Genomic DNA, 22,073 nt, shown 5'->3' with positions numbered 1-22,073 from the left:
TAAGAAATTCACATGCGTCATGAAGCATGAACACACCCCCTCACTGTGTGTGTGCATCTCTGCCCACCAAGATGTGACCTCTGGCCAGTCCCCTAAGTTTTCTGTGGCTCAGTACCCTTGTCTATAAAGTGGGCGACACCCCAACTCCACCTACCTGTTGCACTACCTATAAGACATCTACTGCATGTGGAAGCATTTTGCATATGTTAAAGTATGAAACCAACAAAAGGTATTATTTCAGGATGGCCACAAATTACCCAAAACAAGACTTGCTTTCTCCGACTTAAGAAGACCCATGATGGTCCACAGGCCCAAAAACTTCAGCAATGACCCTTTCCTATTCCCTCCTCCTGGCTCTGTAAAGTCATAAGAAATTACCAAAACTGCTGCCTGGGGTAGCCCAGGTGGCTCAGCAGTTTAGCGCTGCCTTCAGCCCGGGGTGTGATCCTGAAGACCCAGGATCAGGTCCCGCATGGGGCAACCTGCATGGAGCCTGTTTCTCCCTCTGCCTGTGTCTCTGCCTCTCTCTCTCTCTCTCTCATGAATAAATAAATAAAATCTTTAAAAAAAAAAAAAAAAAACTGCTGCCTGTGTGAAACTACAAACAATGGTGCCCTCGTACAGCACTGCACTGGATGCCAGAGGTCCTTCAGGGGGCATTGTTCAAGTGGCCAGAAATACTTCCTCAAGACGGCAAGACGTCAGGGTGATGTTTTCTGAATTCCAGGATGATTTGGGATTTTTTTCCAAATTCTCATCTTAGTTTTGTTACCTCGTCCCACTCCTCAAGCCCCAAAAGAACTACCATCCCACTGCCTAGTCCTTTTTACCTAAGCCAGACACACTTGAGATTGAGGTGGGAAATTGTACATTTTTATTCAATTAGCTTCAACCACCACAAGGCATTAATTAACCCTGAAGACAGGGCAGCCAGTCTTTAATGGTGAAGGTCTGTTTTGTCCATCAGGGACAGGGCATGCTTTTCTTTTCTGCTCCAAATATTTCAATTTTCTTGCAGGGGTTAGAAGGTGGGGAAGGTGCTGCTCAGTTATTTTTCCCCTCTCAAGTGTAAGAAACCTCTTCAGATGGTTAAATATCAAGGAAAACATGAGGTTTTGCTATCATTTTTAATGTAGACAGTACTTCTTTTTTTCTTCATTAGAACTGCTGCCACAGAAATCATGATTTTTTTGTTTTTCTTTTTCTGTTTCTTTTGAAATCACTGTAAAGATCTACCCTTTTGGTCCTTCAACCCTTCAGAATAGATCATTCTAAAGCCACAAAATAAACTTCAACACCGTAAAATCAAATACCAGGCAAAGCATCCCATTCTGTTGCGGGGATTTTCCTAATCCTAAATAGATGTTACCACTGCTTAACCAGATTGGAAATTACTCTACCTCAAGTATTTATCTTCATTTATCTCCAAAGCCTTTAAAAGAAAAAACAGCTTACCAGGATATCCATTTCCATCCATATCAATGCCTCCTGATATGGACTGGCCAAACATCCGCAGGACTGGACTTATCTTCTGGCCAGACAGTTTCTGAAACAGATAATAGAGAAATTGAATCACCAAATAGGAGCACAGTCATAAATAAAACCTGTGACTTTTCTATGCAGCTTCTGTAGGACACTGGGTCCTCAAGTTGTGGAAAGGGAAAATTGTAATTCTGATTTGTTTTTGTTTATTATTTTTTTAAGATTTTATTTATTAATTCATGAGAAATACAGAGAGGCAGAGACATAGGCAGAGGGAGAAGCGGGCTCCCTGCAGGAAGCCTAATGCAGAATTTGATCCCAGGACCCTGTGATCAGGACCTGAGCCAAAGGCAGATGCTCAAGCACTGAGCCACCCTAGCCTCCCAGGATAAGACTGTTCCGTCTAGTAAATCTGGAGCTCCATGGTCCTGAACCTTCTATAAACTGTAAGAAATCCAAATTAATCAGCTGAAGCCACCCTCTTCCCTAAAAAGCAGCCCCCCAGGCAAGCAGTTAGAGTGCACAGCTCTACCAGGGGACATCTGCACTTTTATTCATCATCAAGTTTAACCTATGTTAACACATGCTGCATTGGCTCAGGACTATTTATGTACAACCGGCTTTTGTCATTCATCGATGTCTGCGTGGCACAGTTCCTCAAAAGATATCGAACTTCCTGAATCAGAAAAGTCCCATCTCCTGGGATCTGACCCGTTCCTTTTTCCCTTTGTTTATACAGTCTCTTTGGGGAGGCTTACCTCCCAATGCCCTCATTTTGGATGACAAGAAAAATGCTTTGTTTTCATACCATACAGCACAATCCCTGTCGGAACCAGGTTTACAGATATCCAGGGGGCTCACTTTGGACTTTCTTTCCTCATCCTTTTCCTTCCTGAGTCACCCTGCAGGAAAGTCACGAGCGGGGGGAGAGGGGAGTTTCCATAGGACCTGCAGAGATGCCAGGGACCACCCCCACCCAGCCCCTCCCAGGAGCCCACTTGCCATCTTCAGGTAAGCCATCCAGCAGGAAAGGAGCAAGCATCATAGTACAAATCACAACACTGTAGCAAACACTCAAGAAATGTTTCTTGCTAACAGGCTGAGCTTCCTGTCCCACATGGCTCTGGCTAAACAAACATGTACATATGTCTATATTTCTTAAAAGCCACATTCTGAGGCAAACCGGCTCAGCTCCGCAGTCTAACATGCTAGCAGCAGCTTGCCCTGGGTCTGCATTTCTGTGTGAGCTCTGCTGTGGCTGGGACAAGGGGGAAGAGTGAAGGGGTGGTCCATTTGGGGGTGGCGATGCGGGCTTAACATCTGCAGGCCATTAGGCCATAAAGCCAGGAAGATAAGTCTGCTCGGTGCTAATAACTCTAAATGAAAACCAGGAGCCTTGGAAAACCTCCGCTTGACCAGGTTTACAGGCAGTGTCCTTATGGAAGGAGAAGGATCACAGGGGCCGCCACGACATGCCCCGGGGGGGCTCTCAATTTGAGAAAGGCACACAAGGATCTTAAAATCAACACTTCTCATGGTGAACTCAAGAAAGAGGAATGAGTTAAAGAGTAATGTGGACGCACTTCAGCCCTGATCTCACAATTTCTCCGGCAGAAATAATACCAGTCTGGGCCAAAGAAAAGCAACTCCTTTGCCCAGAGCTGTTTCTTATTTCTTCCTCTGGTTCACCCACACAATGCCAGCTCTGTCTGGACCCCAGCCCTGAAGAATCTATCGTTAAAGGATTTTTCTTTTTCCTTTTAAATCACTGACCTTATTGTATACATATTAGCAGCTTGGAAAAGTATAAGCATAGCTGTTTCTTTCTCTTTTTTTTTAAAGTGCCCCAAACCACTTCTCTTTGTCAAAGCTAACAAGCCTGCCAGCATGCTGACAGAGGCAGGAAGGGTCCAGCTGCTGATCCCTGCTTCCTACTAGAGACACTCCATGTTAACCACAAAATTTGTACTTCAGTTCTCTGCAGGGATTCCACCCAGCAACATAACAAAACACTGGAGGGCACCGGGAGGAGGGAAAGTGAGGGGTCTCTGACAGGTTGCTTCTCTGTGTGATTTGCTTCCAAGGTCCTGGAACAAGCTTCCAAGAGGATGCGTGGACAGTGACCCTGGGCAGCTGCCCAAGGACCGGGCTCCCTGGATGACTTCCCGCTTGTCACATTGTGAAGAGGGTCCCTAAGTCAGACCACAACAGCTCTCATGACATGGATGTGGCCCCCAACCAGCTCCCAAAGCCTTCCTCCTCCTGCCACATTGGCTGAATCACCTAAGAGCTTACTGTCACCATGATTCATTTCTAATGGGAAGAGTAGACCCATGCCCCTCGGAGTACGTGTGCTTCAGAACAAAATCAGTTTCCAGATTTCTAAGTTTTCCAACTGAGCTTCCCTGAGTGTTCCTTCCTCCCACGTGGAGTTGTGGACGTGTTATAGGAAAAGGTTGAGAGTCAGACAGGCAAAGTTTCAGTGGCCTTACTGCCACTTACTAGCCGGAGACCTTGGCCAAGCAAAGTCCCCTCCCACATGTCATAAAGACACTGTGGATAATAAGGACACCATCTCACAGGACTATGACAAGAACTAAAGAAAAGAGAGCAGAGCAGTCTCTCCTCTCTGCCGTCTGCCTCAGGTGGGAGTTACTGAGCTGGGCTGGCCCCAACACAGAGGATGCTGGAAGCCGGTGATAAGCCAACCCTTAACCTTTAATCAGCTTACTTGTATCTACTACAAGAAGAACAATTATGAATGCACAAATTGAACTTACATTTATGTACTGGCTCTTAAAATCAGCTTGTAAAGTCTCTTTCTTACCTAGAGACTTCAGCACATGAATAGGTATTGACACTTTACTAATACTTCATTTTATAAAACAGTTGTAGAATATTTTACAAGAACACATTCCACATTTGCTTCAACGTGGATGGAACTGGAAGGTATTATGCTGAGTGAAGTAAGTCAATCGGAGAAGGACAAACATTATATGTTCTCATTCATTTGGGGAATATAAATAATAGTGAAAGGGAATATAAGGGAAGGGAGAAGAAATGTGTGTGAAATATCAGAAAGGGAGACAGAACATAAAGACTCCTAACTCTGGGAAATGAATTAGGGGTGGTGGAAGGGGGGGAGGGTGGGGGGTGGGGGTGAATGGGTGACGGGCACTGAGGGGGGCACTTGACGGGATGAGCACTGGGTGTTATTCTGTATGTTGGTAAATTGAACACAATAAAAAATAAATTTATTTAAAAAAAAAAGAACACAACTCAGTTAAAAGTTGTCTCCTTAGAGATAATCAAGATATGAGACCAGCTTTTTTGTGATGAGAAATAAAAGCATGAGTAAAGTGGTAAGCACCTAAGAAGCACTCAATAGATCAATATTTGCTGATTGAAAATTTCTCAACTTGTGCTCAATCCCTTCCTGTCATTGACCCACTCACTGGGAGAATGATACAGGCCTGTGCCACTCTAGACAGAGACATCCACAAATATCCTGACGATGCTTCTATCGAGAGAGTGACTTCCTTTTTTCCCATGGGTTGGGCTGGACACATCAGCAAGACTGAACACCAAGCTGATATGGCAAAAAGAACACAACTCACCACTTCCACGTTCCCAAGTCTGGGGCTCAAGGCCAGAGCTTTGACCAGCTCCTCATTTCAATGCCAATTACAACAATCAGCCCCATGACAGCCTTCAAGCCCCTACCCTGTGGACCATTGTGTCTCTAAATTAAATTTTACAACATAATCCTTAAGCTTGCATAGATAACTAACAATAAAAAAGGAAAGCCTCTTTTTCTTCAAGAAATAACTCAAACTGCGGGTAAGGATGGGGATGTAATCCTTCCCAGGCAGGATGCATCCCTTACCATGAGCAAACTTGGAAGTCTCTGAATATGTTTTTATACTTAATAAGCAATACCAGTGGTCTCTGCCTTTCCCTGGAGGGCGGGAAGATTGAAGTCATAGAAACCATGTTGTGTTTTCCTCTGTACCCCAGGGTGTGGCACAGACTAAAGGTTCCCTGCGTGTTTGTCAGATGAATGTATGGACAGTTACCATGTCATTCTCACAGCAATTACCATTGAGTACTGAGGGACTATCCCGCCAGCATCACCATGATAGATATAGACGGCCCCTGAGAAGTCGTCCTCCTTGGGTGCACCAATGGCCACATCTGAGGAGAGAAACAGCTTTTAGTTAGAAAGCCACATGGAGTAACACAAGGACTTTTCCTAATTCCTGCCATCATCTGGGTCCCTCCACACCAGAAATTTCTTGGTCGCTGGTTGCTCAGGCATTAAACTAGATACCCAGTCTCTTAGCAGGAAAAAAAGTAGAAAATTATTGAAGCTGTGAGGGTTTAGTTTCCAGAAAAGTTCCTACCTCAATCTCACAGAAAAAAAAAAAAAATCATTGACTCACCCAATAAAAGAAATGCAAATAGAAACCACTCACCCAAATTTCTGTCAGAGAGGGGAATTCCATAAACTAAGGCTATTGCCAGAAAAAGTCGACTCTGTTCCTGGAGAAGGGACTGGTATAGGATGGCACTCACTTCCCCCCCACAAAAATTGTTACCCTCACACACTGACAACCCCTGGAACAAAGCTGAGATCTTCCTGACTTTCTTCCCTTTGCTTCTAACAAAAGTCATGTGTTTACAGAAGTGAGGTCAAGGGTGAGGGGCATACGCTCACATGACCTCGAGAGGTCCTCTGTGGCCAGGGGCATGAGGGTATCAAAGGAGCCTGGATGTCTGGCCTGAGGCAAGAGCTGCCCCCCAGCCTGTCCTCTGCCACAACCATCACCCCGAAGACATGGCTCCCACAGGTCCTGATGTCCATCTACTGCATATACAGTAAGCAGGGGGGGCACTGAACAAGCCAGAAACAGGAGCCAAGAGGCTGTGAAGGTATCTGCAGTCCAGACAGAATTGGAAACTGGGTGCACACCGCTGCAACCTCTCTGCAGGGACACGTGCAAGACTATCCCCTTGCTGTCGCTCTCACGACTGAGAATGTCTCAGTTATCCCTCATTCGTTGTACTAACAACACGGTAGAGCCAGAGAGGCTCAGATTGAGGGCTGGTAGCGGGAGAAAGCTTGTTCCACTTCCTCAAATACGTCCGCTTCAAGAAGCCCTGGTGGCCCGGCCCCAGGTGCGTTCGCACCGCAACACTCAGCCAAGAATTCCAGGCTGACAAGAAGCTACCACGCAGAAGCAGAGCCCAGCCCTGAGTGCCTGCATGGAGCACATCTTCTCCAAGGGCGGCCCTCCCTACGGGGGCCTTCCAAGCAGGCAGGCAGATCCAGCAGCACATCATGTCAGGGAGAAACCAGAGGGCAGGTGCAACCTCACTGACCTGGGAACCCATCGTCGTCAAGGTCACCCAGGCTGGCGATGCTCTCCCCAAAGTGTGCATTGTAGGCGCCGTCACCACTCAAGGCCAGTTGCTCCTCCAGGGCTCCCTGGGAAGCAGGATGGAGGAAAAAGTGGAAAACAAAACACAAACAGAACCGAAAAACAAACAACAAACAAAGCTCCGAATGTCACCCTCAGAGTGCACCCATCAACAGGAGACACCCAGGCAGGACTGCAGGCTCTTTCCTTGTGGCAAAAGGAGTTCCTTTCACTTGTGCAGCAGGAAAGATTCCCACAGCCTGAGATGCCTTTTAGAGGGAAGAGGATTCTCACAGTGACCAGCGACCCCACATCTTCCTTGTCCTGACACTCCATAAACCCACCTACCTACATACCTATCACCACTGAATCTTCTCAACAGCCCTGACCTTTTCCTCTGCAAAGTTGTTTTACATGGGCATGCATATTTCTATTTTTTCTCTTCTGTGACTTTTAGTACAAAGTTGCTTTATAAGGTACGTGTGATTAGTAATCCAACACCCAGTAGTTCTTGGCCAGGGTGGGGGGCATACACAACCATGCCTATTCTCATTGGACTCAGATTTGCATTTCTCGAGCAAACACCAGATAACAAAGGGAGGGAGCTAATGGTGTATGGTGGCAGTAAAAGCCATTTGAGGATACCCACTCTACCCCAAATCACTGACATGTCAGTATCAGAGTATTAAAGTGCAATCTGAGATTTTGAGGCATAAGAATGTCTAAATCTGCCCTGGCATAGAGGTACCCTGGACTCACTGCACACCCACAAGCCATCCCAAGGAGTGTCTGGCTTTAGATCAGACCTCGTGGCTCCCCCCACTTTACAGATGAGGAAACTGAACCACTAATTTTAAGTTATTTGTCCACATTGCACAGGCTAGAAAGTGGAAAACCCAGGATCCAGGTCCATCTAACTCCAAAGTCACCATTTTCCCATTCCTCTGCACTGCTTCATAATCATTCATCAAAGAGGGAGATTCAACAGATATTCTATCCTTGTACTTAGGGAAGCCACACAGGCATTAAGATACATTGGTTGGGTGTTGGAATGTGTGGGCACAATGTGTCTGGGGAGTTATCCTGCTCTAAGATTCCACACCCTGATTTAGACACACTGTTGAGCTGATCACCTTGCTGCCTGACAAGTTCATAACTATGTGAATGTTCATTCTCCTACAAACAGAGTAGCCAGCAGCCACTGACTGTTGCTGAGCTTATCTCCATAATGACCACCTCATTTCTCCCCACACCAGACTGTCCCTTTCCTGGAATGTCAAGGGGGCTGCAAGTGCCAAGCATCACTGCAGAAGGTACCAGGAAGTATCTTCGGTCCCAGGTTTTAGATTCACTTCCTTAAAAAGTTTACAAGCATCTGAGAAAGCCCACGGCTCTAACATTCCCTGGCTCCTCTTCACATGGCTGCCCTTTCTTTCTGACATCTGCCCACCTATAGTTAAACACCATTGTCCCCTCCAATTGAATTAGTTATCCAACTAGGATAACTAGCATCTTGGTCACCACTTAAAAGTGTACTTTTTTTTTTTTTAACAAGAATTACATTCTTGCTCTTTGAGTAAAGATAAAACTAAAAATCTATCCAAGGCTTACCACACACAAAGATCTGTTATTAACATTCTCTATGCATTTTGTGTATTTTTATAAAGGTTGTTTGTAGAGCAAGTTTTCATCCTGCTTTTCACTGATTACCGCATAACCATTTTCTCATGTTTGGTGACAAAATTGATGCATTTAACTCTCTTGTTGAACATTCTTAATTCTAGATGCTGAAAAGATTCTGCTTTCTCACTGGTCTCCCACCTCCACTGTGCATTACTCCCCCACTCTATCCCCCCAATCCTCCACTCAGCTGCAAAGGGGCAGAGGCATCTTTCTGACACCATCACCCCTCTTTCATGGTCCTGAAGGATAAGGGCACCACGATCATGGCCCTTGGCCACTGCATTGGTCCCCAAGCAACCCCCAGAACTAAGTGGTCCTACTGCCCCATGCCTCATCCCACTTGCCCAGCTCCCAGCCCACCCCTGCCTGTCTGCCTAACTCCTACTCCTTCAGATTCATCCCAGCCATTGTGTCCTCCAGGAGGTTTCTCTGCTCCCCTGGGCATGTGCATAGATAGATACTTCCAGGGAGGTAGCACAACTCCCAGGGATCCAGCTGGCCTAGGTTCAAATTCCAGCCCACCACTTCTAGTTGTGTGATGGGGGGCACATTATTTAACCTCTCTGGGCCTCATTTTTGCATCTGAGAAATGGGACCCCTGATATTACATTGAAATCATTTATAGAAAACAGGAGGCACAGTTTCAGGTACATAATAGACACTCAAAATCAAACAACAGACATTACAATTTTTTTCAACCCCTGTATGTTTGCAGTGATAACACTGTGTACAGCTTTCCATTAATGGAATGTTGAGCTTTCTGAAGGTAGGAAGCGAATCTTTTCACTTCCTCTGGGTTATGGGGCCCAGTGCCCAGCCCAGCAGGGTCTCAGTCACCCTTTGCTGGACAGATGTCCCCCCACACACACTCATCCACATAGTGCCCAGCACTGTACTCACATTTCCTCTGTTGATGTAGACGGTGACCTGCCCCTCATCTCTGATCTCAGAGAACATGGGGGCCCCCACCAGCAGGTCAGAGAGGCCATCTGCGTTCAAGTCAACTGCGCATAAGGAGGAGCCGAAGTAAGAGCCCATCTGCAACCAAGTCGAGTTGCAACAAAGCGTTCAGTGTCTGCCCTCACACAGGAGGTCCTCACTTTCCTCTAGCCCACTGTTTTAGGAACTCTTGCTCCCAAGCCCCTCAGAGGCTGTGAAGGAAGGCTATGCTGCCCCATAAGCCAGAAGGCCCAGGCCAGTGGTGAAATGCCTGATTTCCCTGGCTCCTGGCAGCTATGCTGGGGCCCCGGCAACGTGAGACCAAAGCTAACAGGCTCAGAGGCCCCCTCCTTGGAACCCTACCAAGGGGAAAACAAGTGGACCAATCCCAGGAGAATACAGTATGGTTTTTAAAAATGCAAGCTGAGGTTGCAAAATGGGTTACAACCATAGTAAAAGCGCCTCATATAACAGACATCTGACAGGGCCAACCATGTAGGAATATGAAATTCTGTAACATAAGGCAAGCTTGAAAAGAAATGCTACATGGGGAAATAGATTCCCCTCCCCTGGGCCTGCTCAGAGCTAAAGCTAATCAAGAAGGCATGAACTGCAATGACAGGAAAAGGTACAACTCCTAAGACTATGTAATGGATAAGGGAACACAACCAGGTTACATTGGCTCTTCCCGTATCACGGTTTACTCCAATGCCTATTACTGTAAATCAGGGGTCTTAACACCAAATGCCAAAGGGATCCAGGCAGGTGACAGAAAAACCATAAGAAAAAACATGTAACATTGTAAAGTTGGTCACAGGTGGCAAGTGACACTTGGTTTCAGTGTCTAACAAACAATGAGTGGTACGGACTGTGGCAAACAGGAGCCCACAGAGCCAGCTACTAGACACGCTCCTACCCAGCCGCAGCCAACTGCTGTCATGAGGGAGGCTGACCCAGAGAAGACCAACCTTCCTGTTTTTTAAAAGAAGCCAAAAATCAAAAATTGTATTTGAGGTGCCTCTTTTTAAAACACAGGCAACTTGGGGGCATCTGGGTGGCTCAGCAGTTGAACGTCTGCGTTTGGCTCAAGCCGAGATCCCGGGGTCCTGGGAGCAAGCCCTGCATTGGGCTCCCCACAGGGAGCCTGCTTCTTCCTCTGCCTATGTCTCTGCCTCTCTCTGTGTCTCCCATGAATAAATAAATAAAATCTTTAAAAAAAAATGTGAGCAACTTGTTCAGAATAAAAAAACCAAACATACCGGGGAGGCCAAACAAAGTTTTACAGGCTGCATCCTTTCTAAAGGCTGCCAGTTTGCAACCTCTTGGAAAGGGAAAAGAAAAAAAAAAGCCATTCTTTTAAAATAAATGTTTTCAAATAAAAGGCCTCTGGTTCTACTGATGGCAACAAGCATTTTCTTTTGGAATTGCAGTTTGCAGTTTGTTGGCCGCTGCCCCAGGGAGTGTGAGAGTGGAGGGCATTCCGGTACATTTCCTGCAGTGAACCGGGGGACTGGCACCCCTCCTCAGTCACATGCCACTTGTGCTCAACCCACCCCGCCCTACCACCGCCCATTCCCAAAGGAGAAGCATGTGGGCAATGCCTGGATTCACAGCTGAGACCAAGTTGCCAGTCACTAATTCGGTGGCCTTGCCGATCTTTCCATCTGGACTTTAGTAAAATAAGCAAACAAACAAGCTGGTGAGACCCACACAAGGCCCCGAGGACCAAAGCTGCTAGCTGTTCTCTCTGGCTGAGCCCCATGGGAACAATGTGCTTCATTCCAATGGGCTATTTAACTTGGCATCTTTATCAATGTTCAATCAGAAATCCCTGAACATGAAGTTTCCTATCTAAGTTCTGACATACAAACACTTCAGATACCCTGTTAACTCAATAAAACTCCTATATGGCAATGACATGCTTTCAGGGGTGGGGGGAGGGTGTTCCTTGATCAGAATTCTCCCATAAGTCTGGAAATACAGGGATGTGTGTCTATATTAACATCTGGATTGTGCACATATTGATGATTTCTTAGATGTACTATATGAAGGCTGTCAATCGAAAAAACCCAGAACTTTGAGGTTTCATTTTATTTTGTTTTGTTTTTAGAGTAAGGCCAGGTGACAGGACTACCTCACCAAATCCTGGCCGAAAAAAGCAGAAGTGGGCCAGTGGTTGGCTGAGTCAGAACCCTCCCCTGTGTGTGTGTGGCTCCGGACACAGGGGTAAAGCTACAGACATCCTTTGAAAGCCTGGGGTCATGTCCTTTCCCTCTGAAGTAATGGAGAAGTCAGAGAGACTGGAATTTCTCTTCTTGCAAAAAGCAGAATCATATGTATAAAGAGAGTGATTGTCATTTCAAAATCAGAAAGCTTATGATGGGGTTAAAGTCAGAAAAAATGGGAAAGCAAGATTGAGTGGTGTAAGAAAGGAATGACTCTAGCTAGGATGGTGCAAAGTGAAGGCAAGTAGATCCCTAATGAAAGTGACAAGTGACAGAGCCATGGAACTGGTGGGTGAAACACCTGGCCCTTCCATCCCCTCTCAGGGAGCCCCAACACATCACAAGGACATTCAAGCAGATACACAAACCAATCTGTCCTGGACTCCACGGCGTAAAGTTCTCGGGAAGTGTGCCCAAGTGGCTCCTCAAATGTTGACCTCTCCCACCACCTGCTCTTAAATCTGTTGCCCGAAACATGACCACAGCCAGTCACAGATGAGTGGCCATGTAAATTGTCATTTGCACCAGGAGGTTTTTGAGAAGGAGCGGGGCACAATTATAGGCTGTTAATTATACCAGGATGACCACCCTGGGCACAGGTGGCTGGTGGGGGTGGTGGGCAGGAGGCATGGAGACACAGGTGGAAATGAACGTGAAGATACTCTGAAAACTGGATGCCAGGTGTGCTCCAGCTCCACACATCACATTAGAGTCCTTAAATAGCATTTATGTGAGGTGATGGGTGTGTTAACTAGCCTTACTGTGATGGATCAAACCATCCATTGAACACCTTAAGTTCACCCAGTGCTACAGGTCAATTATATCTCAGCAAAGCAGGGAGAGGGGGACGGTTCCTTTAATTTTATGCTGTCAAGCCCAGGTATGTTTGCAGGGGAGAGGTGGGGGTCTGGGTTTCCCACAGTAGGTACACTCACCTATTTATTATTTTTTTGTAAGAAAAATAAAAAATGTTAGGCTTAGGAGCATTTACATCCTACTTGCTCTTTGGGCCTCTTTCACAAATGGCACTGAGTTACTTCTTGTTGAACTGTCAGGGGTGCCTGGAAAATCTTTTTTGCAGAATTGCTCACAGTCCATTTCCAGTGCTGTTGCTTTGGGTTTTTAGAAATGTTAAAATAACATAGGCCAGTGCAGTTCCCAGGGAAAACTTCACAAAACTGATTTGGTAATGCATTTTTTTTAATGGAAAGGATTATGACAATTCTATACCAAGTACACACATTAACATTGTTAAAATTGAAAGAGAATTCCACTTGTGAGTGGGATTTGGGGAAATGAGAATATCCACCACCAGAACAGTGTGTAATGGTGCCAGGCTGGAGGAAAGGAGGTTTAACCCCACACTGGGCTGGGACACACAGCCTGCCCCACAAAGGAAATAATCGCTTTTCACCCTTTCTTAGGGTGGCGGGAGGTAAAACAACCTTCCACATTCTCCTATCTCCTGGAATCTCCCTCCCAGGCCCCAGGGGTCCTGTGCTTCTTCCCAGAGCTCACTGAGGCCTCCACCAAGACAAGCCTCCAAATTACTTTGTTGGCCTTCCAGCCCAAATATGTGTCCCCTGAGAGCAGCCAATCTCCCTCAACAATCTTGTTGGTCTGAGCCACACTAAGGGGTGCAGGACTGATAAGCCTGGGAAAAAATGCTGCTTATTAATCAAAGCACTCTCTACCTGCCTTAATTTCAGACTATGGTGCAGCATAATGGAAACATGCAGGAAATGGAGAGAGAATTAGGGCCAGGATGAAGACAAGACAACCCAAGCAGATCAACCTTGCCCAGGACTAATTTCAAGGCAGCCTTCCCAAGCTATTTCTATTTCCAGGTTCCCAAAGGAGCTGAGTGACTTTTGTTTGGTTTCTCTGTGTGACAATAGTCCCTGTGACAATGGTGGCAGAGAGCTCAGGATGAGGAGGAATGGTGCTGGGCCAGGGACACAGGGAGAGTGAGAGCCATGTGCCTGCGTGCCTACTTGGTTAGCTATCATGGGTTTGCCACCGTACTAAACTGTGATTTCTGGGGTGTTGATGTGTAGGTACAAGAGAGCAGCAGATGGATGAGAGGTAGCAAAAGGCAGAGAGACCCCACGAGTCGTAATTTTGATGAGTATCTGAACTATGAAACTATTTTGAACTCTGTGATGTAACTTGGTCATGTCCAAATGCATCTTGCTTCCTATGTCCTAATCAAGCAGGAATTCCACAATCTGCAGGTTACACACAATGCTGAGGAGGTTAAGGCAACTGCATGCGGAGCCACCATACAAACTTAAGGCCCAGGTAGGACCTTTCCACCAATTTTCTAAAAAAATGAACTGATTCCCACATTATGACATCTCATAAGCAAAAAAGAAGATAACAGTGTCAAGAATCTCACCTTTTTACCTGATGCCTGAAAAATCTTAATTAACGTGCCCGATCTTTGATCAGCTCTAAAAATATAAACCTATGGAATGAAAAAAAAATCTAGTTAAGATAGAAGCCAGGATCAAAGATATTTACCAGCATCCTCCTGAGAGTCCTACTTTAATCAAGGCCAATGAGGCACAGGGCAAGTGCACTTAAATTAGCTGACAATTAAGAAGTCAGCATTCCCTGCACTTTACCAACTTTGTAAAAAGAATGTCCTTCAATTCCAAGGCAGAAATCACATCCTCTGCTCCTGAACCACATCATTCATGGAAGCCATGCACAATAAGGTCCAAGGAGCTTACAAATTACTAATAAACAATTCAACTCTTGGATGAAGTATGCATTTTCTTCCTTGAAATATTTCATTCCTAAGAGTTAGAGCTGCTGCAGGTAGAGCAATGGAAGACAGAGGAATGGAAGGGAGTATTTCAGACAGAGCAGTTTTCCAAAGTGATTCCACAGAATATCAGAGCCTTATGATCTGCTTAAGTAAGCAGGAGTTTAGTTGGGGAGACACCAGATTTAAACATTAAATCAATTCCTCTACTGCAGGACTTTGAGAGCCTTTAGTATGCACCATGCATCGCTACCACAAGGAAGATTACTCACAAAGGACTTCCCAAATGCCAGGACTGTGGAAGTTCTTTTTCAAGTTGCATCTTATAGGAAGTGTCCCATGAGGACCAGGGTAGGGGACCCTCCTAGAGGGTAAGAAGCCTCTACCTTAGTGAGAATGTGTTTATGACCTGACACCAGAAACAAATAATCCTGCAGGCCAGAGGTCTATTCTAGGGTTCCTGGGAATGGGACAGTCAACAATTTTGTCAGCTATAACCAGTTTCCCCAGCACCTCTCATGTGATCCAAGTGAAAGAAGCATTTTCAGGTTCTTTTTTGTTAGTTGAGTCCAGGATTCTCTCTGTCTGGTTCTATCAGTTATAAATACTGTTCTCATCCTAAGACTTGACTATCTTGAAACTATCACAAGCATATGCAGAGAAAACAGCACCAATCAGATCAAAGTTTGTGTAACTGGTGAGAAAAGGAAGCATTGAGGCATCTGCATGACTGTGACCCAGGAGGCAGGTGCTTTTTTTTCTCCCTAGCACCGGTGGTAGCTGGGGGGGGGGGGGGGGGTACAAGTTCCAGAAACGAGAGCTACAGTTCCTAACTCCTACCCAGGGGGATCTGGGAAAATGATTCTCATGATGTACCTGTAAAGCCCAGTCAGCTGGCCAGACTGACATGCTGGCTCAAGGCTCCAATTAACAGTAGTTTGGGTCCATCTCTAAAATCCAGACCCCATTTCTCTGAGCCCCTAGAGATATGGCCATACTCTATCCCAGGTCCACCCTATTGCCTCAGGTACAAAGATTATTCCTTTGTTCAGATTTTTCTATCAGAGAACCTATGGAATTTGTTAAAAATTCAGGTTCCTGACTCATGTAGACCTACTCAATCTAGATTTCCCATGCCCTGGAGCTAAAGAACCAGCAAGCATAGTTCTTCATGCTCTTGGACCCATAGAGGCCACAATTCCTAAAGGGACCAGAAAGCCCTGGATCCATGGGGTCTTTCCCATACCCTGGGAAGATCCTTTAGGAGAACTGATCCCACATATTTCCAGTTCAGCCTTTGGACTGAACCAGTCTTGGCTCTAAAACACTGGGAAAATAAATATGAGCCTCCAGGCCTCAAGATAAGTAAAGTCCCAAAGATACTTGGGACTAGACCTGATTCTGTTACGTCAAAGTCAAAATTGGGGAAGGCTTGACAGAGTGGAGCCTGGACAGTGCTGGGTACCATTCCTTTGGAGGACCCCATGATGCCAATGGTCAGTCTTAATAACATCACACACAGAGTGAGCTGCCAAACGCACTGAGATGAGAACAGGGAGATCTGTGAGCAGCATTCACTCTCTGATTAAGCTTTCAGGGTATGCTCTCAAAAGTGGTCAGAAGGAGGCTGATGGGAGACTCCTCATGGCTTCATTTACTTGCCAGCCACCTAGCAGAATGTTCACATCAAATAAGTGACAAACCTCTATACCAGGGGCAGCATGCTCCCCCCTCGTGTCTGACTCCATGCTATTCCAGACTTTACTTCTCACCTTCCCAATGCCTTCATCCTGCGGAGCACCTCCTACCACATCGGTGGTGAACGGGCGAGAGAAGGAGCCGGCAGTCACTGCATAGCCTGTAAGGAAGGGGCGTTCACCGAGAAGAGAGTGAGAGAGGGCAGGGAAAAAAAGACCCATCAGAGGAAAAAGGGTCTCAAGCATCCCTTCCCTGGACACCTATGACCCAGCTATTCTTGGAACATAACCTCCCAGGGAACAAATGGATCTTTCTATCAGTCTTCTCACCCTGAAATGGCTCATCTCACAAAAAGTCAGGTTCACAAAAACATCAGGGCAGGAAAGAGTGTTTTCTGGGAGTCCTCTTTAAAACAGATACTATACTGGGGAGCCTGAGTGGCTCAGTGGGTTAAGTGCCTGCCTTCAGCTCAGGTCATGATCTCAGGGTCCTGGGGTCGAGCCCCACATCAAGCTCCCTGCTCTTGGGGGGAGTCTACTTCTCCCTCTCCCTCTGCCTGCTGCTCCCCCTGCTTGTGCACTCTCTCTCTCTTTGCCAAATAAATAAAATCTTTAAAAAAGAAAACAGGTACTGTGCTAAATACTTTATGTTTTTCTTTTTGAGATATAATTTTTATATGGTCAAGTGTATACATCTAAAGTATAGAACTCAAAGTGTCCAAATGTACACAGCCATGTGATCACCACCCAGAGTGAATTTAGGCACAGACCCCAAACTAGAAGGTTCCCTCCTACCATCTCAAGTCAATGCTCTCCTACAGGCAGCCACTACTCTTTTTCTATCACTATATATGTATATTTTTTAAAGATTTTATTTATTTATTCATGAGAGACAGAGAGAGAGGGCAGAAACACAGACAGAGGGAGAAGCAGGCTCCATGCAGGGAGCCTGACGTGGGACTCAATGCCAAGTCTCCAGGATTCTGTGCTGGGCTGAAGACAGCGCTAAACCGCTGAGCCACCCAGGCTGCCCTCTATCACTATATATTATGTTTACCTATTCTAGAACTTCACTCAACCTAACACCTGTGACATTCATCCATGCTGAGTATAATAGCAGCCATTCCTTTTTATTGTTGAGCAGTGGTCTACTGTATGAAGAGTACAGAACATCTTTATTCTCCTGCTGGGCATCTGGCTGGGCTGTTCCCAATAATCCCAGCATTACTATGAACAAAACTTCTGTGAACATTCAGACGTGTGATTTCGGATGCCGGCAAATTTTAATCTCACAATTCTACGAGGAAGGTCTGATTATTTCTTCCACTTTATAGACGTAGGAACTGAAACTAAACATGGTCAAGTAACATGCCCTAGATAACAATGCAAGATTCAAATCCAATTGGGATGCCTGGGTGGATCAGTGGTTGAGCCTTTGGCTCAAGTTGTGATCTGGGAGTCCTGGGATCAAGCCCTGCATTGAGCTCCCCGCAGGGAGCTTGCCTCTCCCTCTGCCTGTGTCTCTGCCTCTCTCTCAGTCCTTAATGAGTAAATAAAAAAAATCTTAAAAAAAAAAAAAAAGATTCAAATCCAATCTGTGTGTCTCCAAAACCTCTGCTGTTAACCACTGTGCCATCTTCCCTCCTGGGAGAAGGCAATAGGTGAGTGGGTGAATAGATGAGGAAAGAATCTGGATGCAAAAGCAATCTAGAAACAAAGGTCAAAGCTGTCTGAGCTTAGTCTAAATGTCTCCTGCTTTCTGAGACAGGCTTGCGGGCAGGCTAAAAGTTCTCCTTTAGCCAGCAGAAACCCATATGGGTGGCCATATATTCCCCAAACCTTGTCTTTGCCTTCAACCTTAACGCTGTGATCACAAGCTGTTTGGATTTTGTGATGACACCATATTGTGGTCAATTCTTATGGACCCTGTGACCTGACCACATTACCTAAGAGTATTGAGTGATCTCAAAGCCTTAAGTGACCCTTGGAAGCCCTGCAGCAGTAAAGGTCTCTGGTACAGAGCAAGAAGCCACAGGTCCCACAGGTTCAAAGGACTTACTCTGAACCCTAAAGCCATACCCATACCAGGTTCTGGGCTGCCTTCTAGACACGTTTCAGGTCTCCCTGCTGTGCACTGGGCTCTGTAGCAGGTCCTGGAAATGTCAGGCCCGCTCTGCGCCTCTGAGGTGCTCCCAGCTGACACCAGAGGTCAACGCTGTCTCCACAGCACACATATGGCAGGCAGCTTCAGGTTTGGAAACTGCAGGTTTAAGCCCCCACTCTGCTATTTACAAGCCATGTGACCTTTTCAAGTTATAGACTTCTATATGCCTCAGTTTCTTTACCTCTAAAATGCAGGTAATGATAGTTGCCTCATAAGGTTGTTTCAGGAATGAAACGAAATAGTATCCAGAACTATAGCATTTAGAACAGGTACTAAGGAAAAGAGCCACACAAAATCTTCAGGTCCACAAGCAAAGACAGGCTATCTCTGTCCCTCAGTAGGTACACTGTCATGCTTGCCTGGTGGCTGTTGTGTCTATTTTCTTTCTAGAAGGTTGAAAGGGTTGAGAAAATAAGAGAAATTTTCCTGAGCCTGCAATTAACCTTCAACATTATGCTGCCATCTGTCATGCTAATTTCTGGTTCTTACTATTTCTATTTGCAACTGGTGGTGTGACCAGGAAGCAGAGGCCACAGCCAAGCAAATGTCAAGGGAAACCAGGATTCCACTGCACTCATTTTGTATCTGAACTTGAGTAATTGCTCAAATAAGAAATGAAAATGTTTGCTTCCCTGGAGGTTCCACTGTCAGCTCTGTGATTACACCACAGTTTTAATCCAGACCCCTCCTTTGTTCTCTACCTGCTGGGTGAAGGGCTCCATGTAAGGTACCCTCGCTAAGAGCCCACCTAATTAGAACAATAAATGTAAAAACCAACAAATTCTTCTTCCTACCATAAAGCAATAGTTGGCGAGCCAGGTGAAAATTTTTCCCATTTCCCCTCCTTATCTGTCACATCCCTGAGCTACTCACCCAGGTAAGTGTACCGCCTGTTCATGATCACTTCATCGTTCAGTTTGAAATAGGTGTTGTCTGTAAGGTTCAGCACTTTGACTGTCCCGGCCCAATAAAATGAGCCTGGGGCACCCATCACCACCAGCTCCTACAAAAGATAGACCCAAAGGTAAATAAACAGGAAGGATGCTGAGGAAGGGAGCAGGTGATATAATAAGAACCACAGCTGCATCCAATGCAAAGACACTTCACACCAAGGACTTTATTTGGCTGAGCCATGAAAAGTACTTCACCAGATTCCCTGGCATGATGGAATCCATCACATACACACGGTTATCAGGAGTAAAGACAAGGATAACGTACCAGACCCCTCTGCTACCCATGGATAAGCTCACATGTACTTCCTCACCTTCACACCAAGATCAGACAAGGAAATGACAAATATCGCACATTGTCCTAAATCACAGAATTCCGGGAAACAGTGCTCGTGAAAAGATACCACCTCCTTCCTGGTCCCCACCCCCACCTGCTTCCTACAAAGCGAGGAGAAAACAAAGATAAGAAGTATCTTTGCAAAAAAAAAAAAAAAAAAAAAAAAAAAAAAAAAAAAAAAAAAACAACAAAACAAAAAAATGTGTACCAACACTCCAAGGAAATCGTCCCCAGTCCTCACTCAGGACATTCTTCTCAGGGATAGCTCTAAAGCTTGCTTTTGGGCCACTGTGGCCCCTGGCAACCTCATAACGAAATCAAGAGAGCAGAGAGGAGCACTAAAGAAGAGGACAGAGACCCCTGGCAGCAAAAGACAGCACTGCTCTTAAAAACAGGCGCAGAGAGAGGCATCTGGGTGGCTCAGCAGTTGATCATCTTGCCTTCAGCTCAAGTCGTGATCCCGGGATCCTGGGATTGAGTGCCAAATTGGGCTCCCCACAGGGAGCCTGTTTCTCTCTCTGCCTATGTCTCTGCCTCTCTCTGTGTGTCTCTCATTAAAAAAAAAAAAAAAAAAAACAGGCCCAGAGGAACATCCAGGGGGCTCAGTCACTTAGGCATCCTACTCTTGGTTTTGGCTCAGATCAGGATCTCATGGGTTGTGGGATCAAGCCCTGCATTGAGCCCTGTGTTGGGAATCTGTGTCAGTGGGGAGTCTGCTTGAAATTCCCTTCCTCTGCCCCCCTCATTCGTTTCCATGCTCACACGCGTGCGCTCGCTCTAAAATGAATAAATTTTTAAAAATAAATTTTAAAAGAATAAATAAAATAAATAAATACTTTTTTTAAAAAAGACTCAGAAATACAAGACATGGCAGTCTCCAGCATTTGCGTTAGGGGCAAATGGCCCTGTACCCTCAACGGGGTCGAGAGCAGGTCTGTGCTACAGACCCATCCCATGAGCAATCCTGATGAGAATTCCAAGTGCTTCCAAATGATGCACCTACCTAAGGAAGTCAGCCTGGATCCCTATGTGGATTCACCCACAAGGAGAGGCATTGTCACTGTGCTAAAGGAAGCTAGAAATGATCTAACCGTCTAACAGCTGGCATTCTAATTCATGGTACGCCCGTTCAACAGAATCCTGCAGCAGTAAAACTGCTGTTGCTTAACAGCACTGAGACAGGACAGCAAAGTGCTGAGTTAATGAGGAGAGGCCAAACAATATGCATACTACGATCACATTTTATAAAAGGGGGGGGGAAGCATGTACAGACAGACAGACATGAAACAAAGACCAGAAGGATTAGCCCTGAATGTTTATGGTTTTTTCCCCATTGTGTAACAGGATTACAGGGATCCCTCCTCTGCCCTCCCTTCTTCTATCACTCTGTCTCTTTCTCTGTGTCTCTCCCTGTCTCTCATCCCCAAAATTTGTGTTTTACAAAGTTATAGAACAACGATTAAATGCTGACAGGAAGTCACCTCAGAAAACACACAATGTGTTAAAAATGGAGCACAGGCTGTGTATAAGCTGTACTGAGGGTAGGTGTCCACTGCCTCCCTGAACCCACTGGGTGACCCTGGCTGAAGCTTTCATTCCTTCCTTCCCCAACAGGGAATCCCTTCTTTTGATTATCTATATTTCCCAAAGTACCTATGTTGCAATAAGAAACACTATAAATTATTTTCATAACAAAATTACTAATTTTGCATCCCATAATATTAAGCACCTATAATTGTGTAGAAAAGCTGACAGATCAATAAAGTCCTTTTGTATGACATTCCCAGGGTAAGGCAACACGGAAACATACAAAATATTTTAGAAAAAGTTATATCCAAAAGGGTCCAAACAAAGACAATTTTAGGGGAAACCTCTCAGTTGTATAAAAACCCCAAAGGTGCAGGCCAGGCAGAGAGTAGACACTAGACACCGCAATGTCATCAAGGACTCTCAGTGACAAAACATACCCACCTCGCCCTTGGCCCTTAGAGTCCCCATGGTTTTTAACATTTTTTTTTAAAGATTTTATTTATTCATTCCTGAGACACACACACAGAGAGGCAGAGAGACACAGGCAGAGGGAGAAGCAGGCTTCCCGCAAGGAGCCCAATGTGGGACTCAATCCGGGATCCTGGGATCATGCCCGGAGCCGAAGGTAGATGCTCAACTGCTGAGCCACACCGTTGTGTTTCAGAAACATCCTTTCAGGCTGACCCCTCTCTGCAGAGCTGGCCTCACTGTCAGAAGCTGCTGCTTTCCGACAAGTCCCTGAAAGCTACATCTTGCTACAAGGACTCTGAGTTTCTAATGACAATTCATAAAGTCACACTGAATTCCCACAGAGCCATCTGAAAAAGCCAGAGCCATCTAAAGAAAAGAAAGAAGAAAGAGCACCTGGGCAGGAGA

At 45.7% G+C, this 22,073-nt stretch overlaps 1 protein-coding gene across 1 annotated transcript in view; it reads right to left on the bottom strand.

The window, feature by feature from the left end:
- Positions 1 to 22,073, bottom strand: part of ITGA9 (integrin subunit alpha 9) — a 335,241-nt gene that overhangs the window by 268,715 nt on the left and 44,453 nt on the right. The window contains exons 6-12 of the mRNA XM_055321450.1: positions 19,254 to 19,383; positions 16,292 to 16,377; positions 14,148 to 14,216; positions 9,486 to 9,623; positions 6,865 to 6,970; positions 5,582 to 5,676; positions 1,456 to 1,546 (exon numbers count right to left, since the gene is read on the bottom strand). Of these exons, the coding sequence (XP_055177425.1) occupies positions 1,456 to 1,546; positions 5,582 to 5,676; positions 6,865 to 6,970; positions 9,486 to 9,623; positions 14,148 to 14,216; positions 16,292 to 16,377; positions 19,254 to 19,383 (715 nt within the window). The remainder of the gene's footprint in view (positions 1 to 1,455; positions 1,547 to 5,581; positions 5,677 to 6,864; positions 6,971 to 9,485; positions 9,624 to 14,147; positions 14,217 to 16,291; positions 16,378 to 19,253; positions 19,384 to 22,073) is intronic.

Source organism: Nyctereutes procyonoides, unplaced genomic scaffold (assembly GCF_905146905.1).
Source record: "Nyctereutes procyonoides isolate TBG_1078 unplaced genomic scaffold, NYPRO_anot_genome, whole genome shotgun sequence".
NCBI classification, from domain to species: domain Eukaryota; kingdom Metazoa; phylum Chordata; class Mammalia; order Carnivora; family Canidae; genus Nyctereutes; species Nyctereutes procyonoides.
The sequence above is the reverse complement of the archived record's forward strand: the minus strand, read 5'-3'. Positions and strand labels throughout refer to the sequence as shown.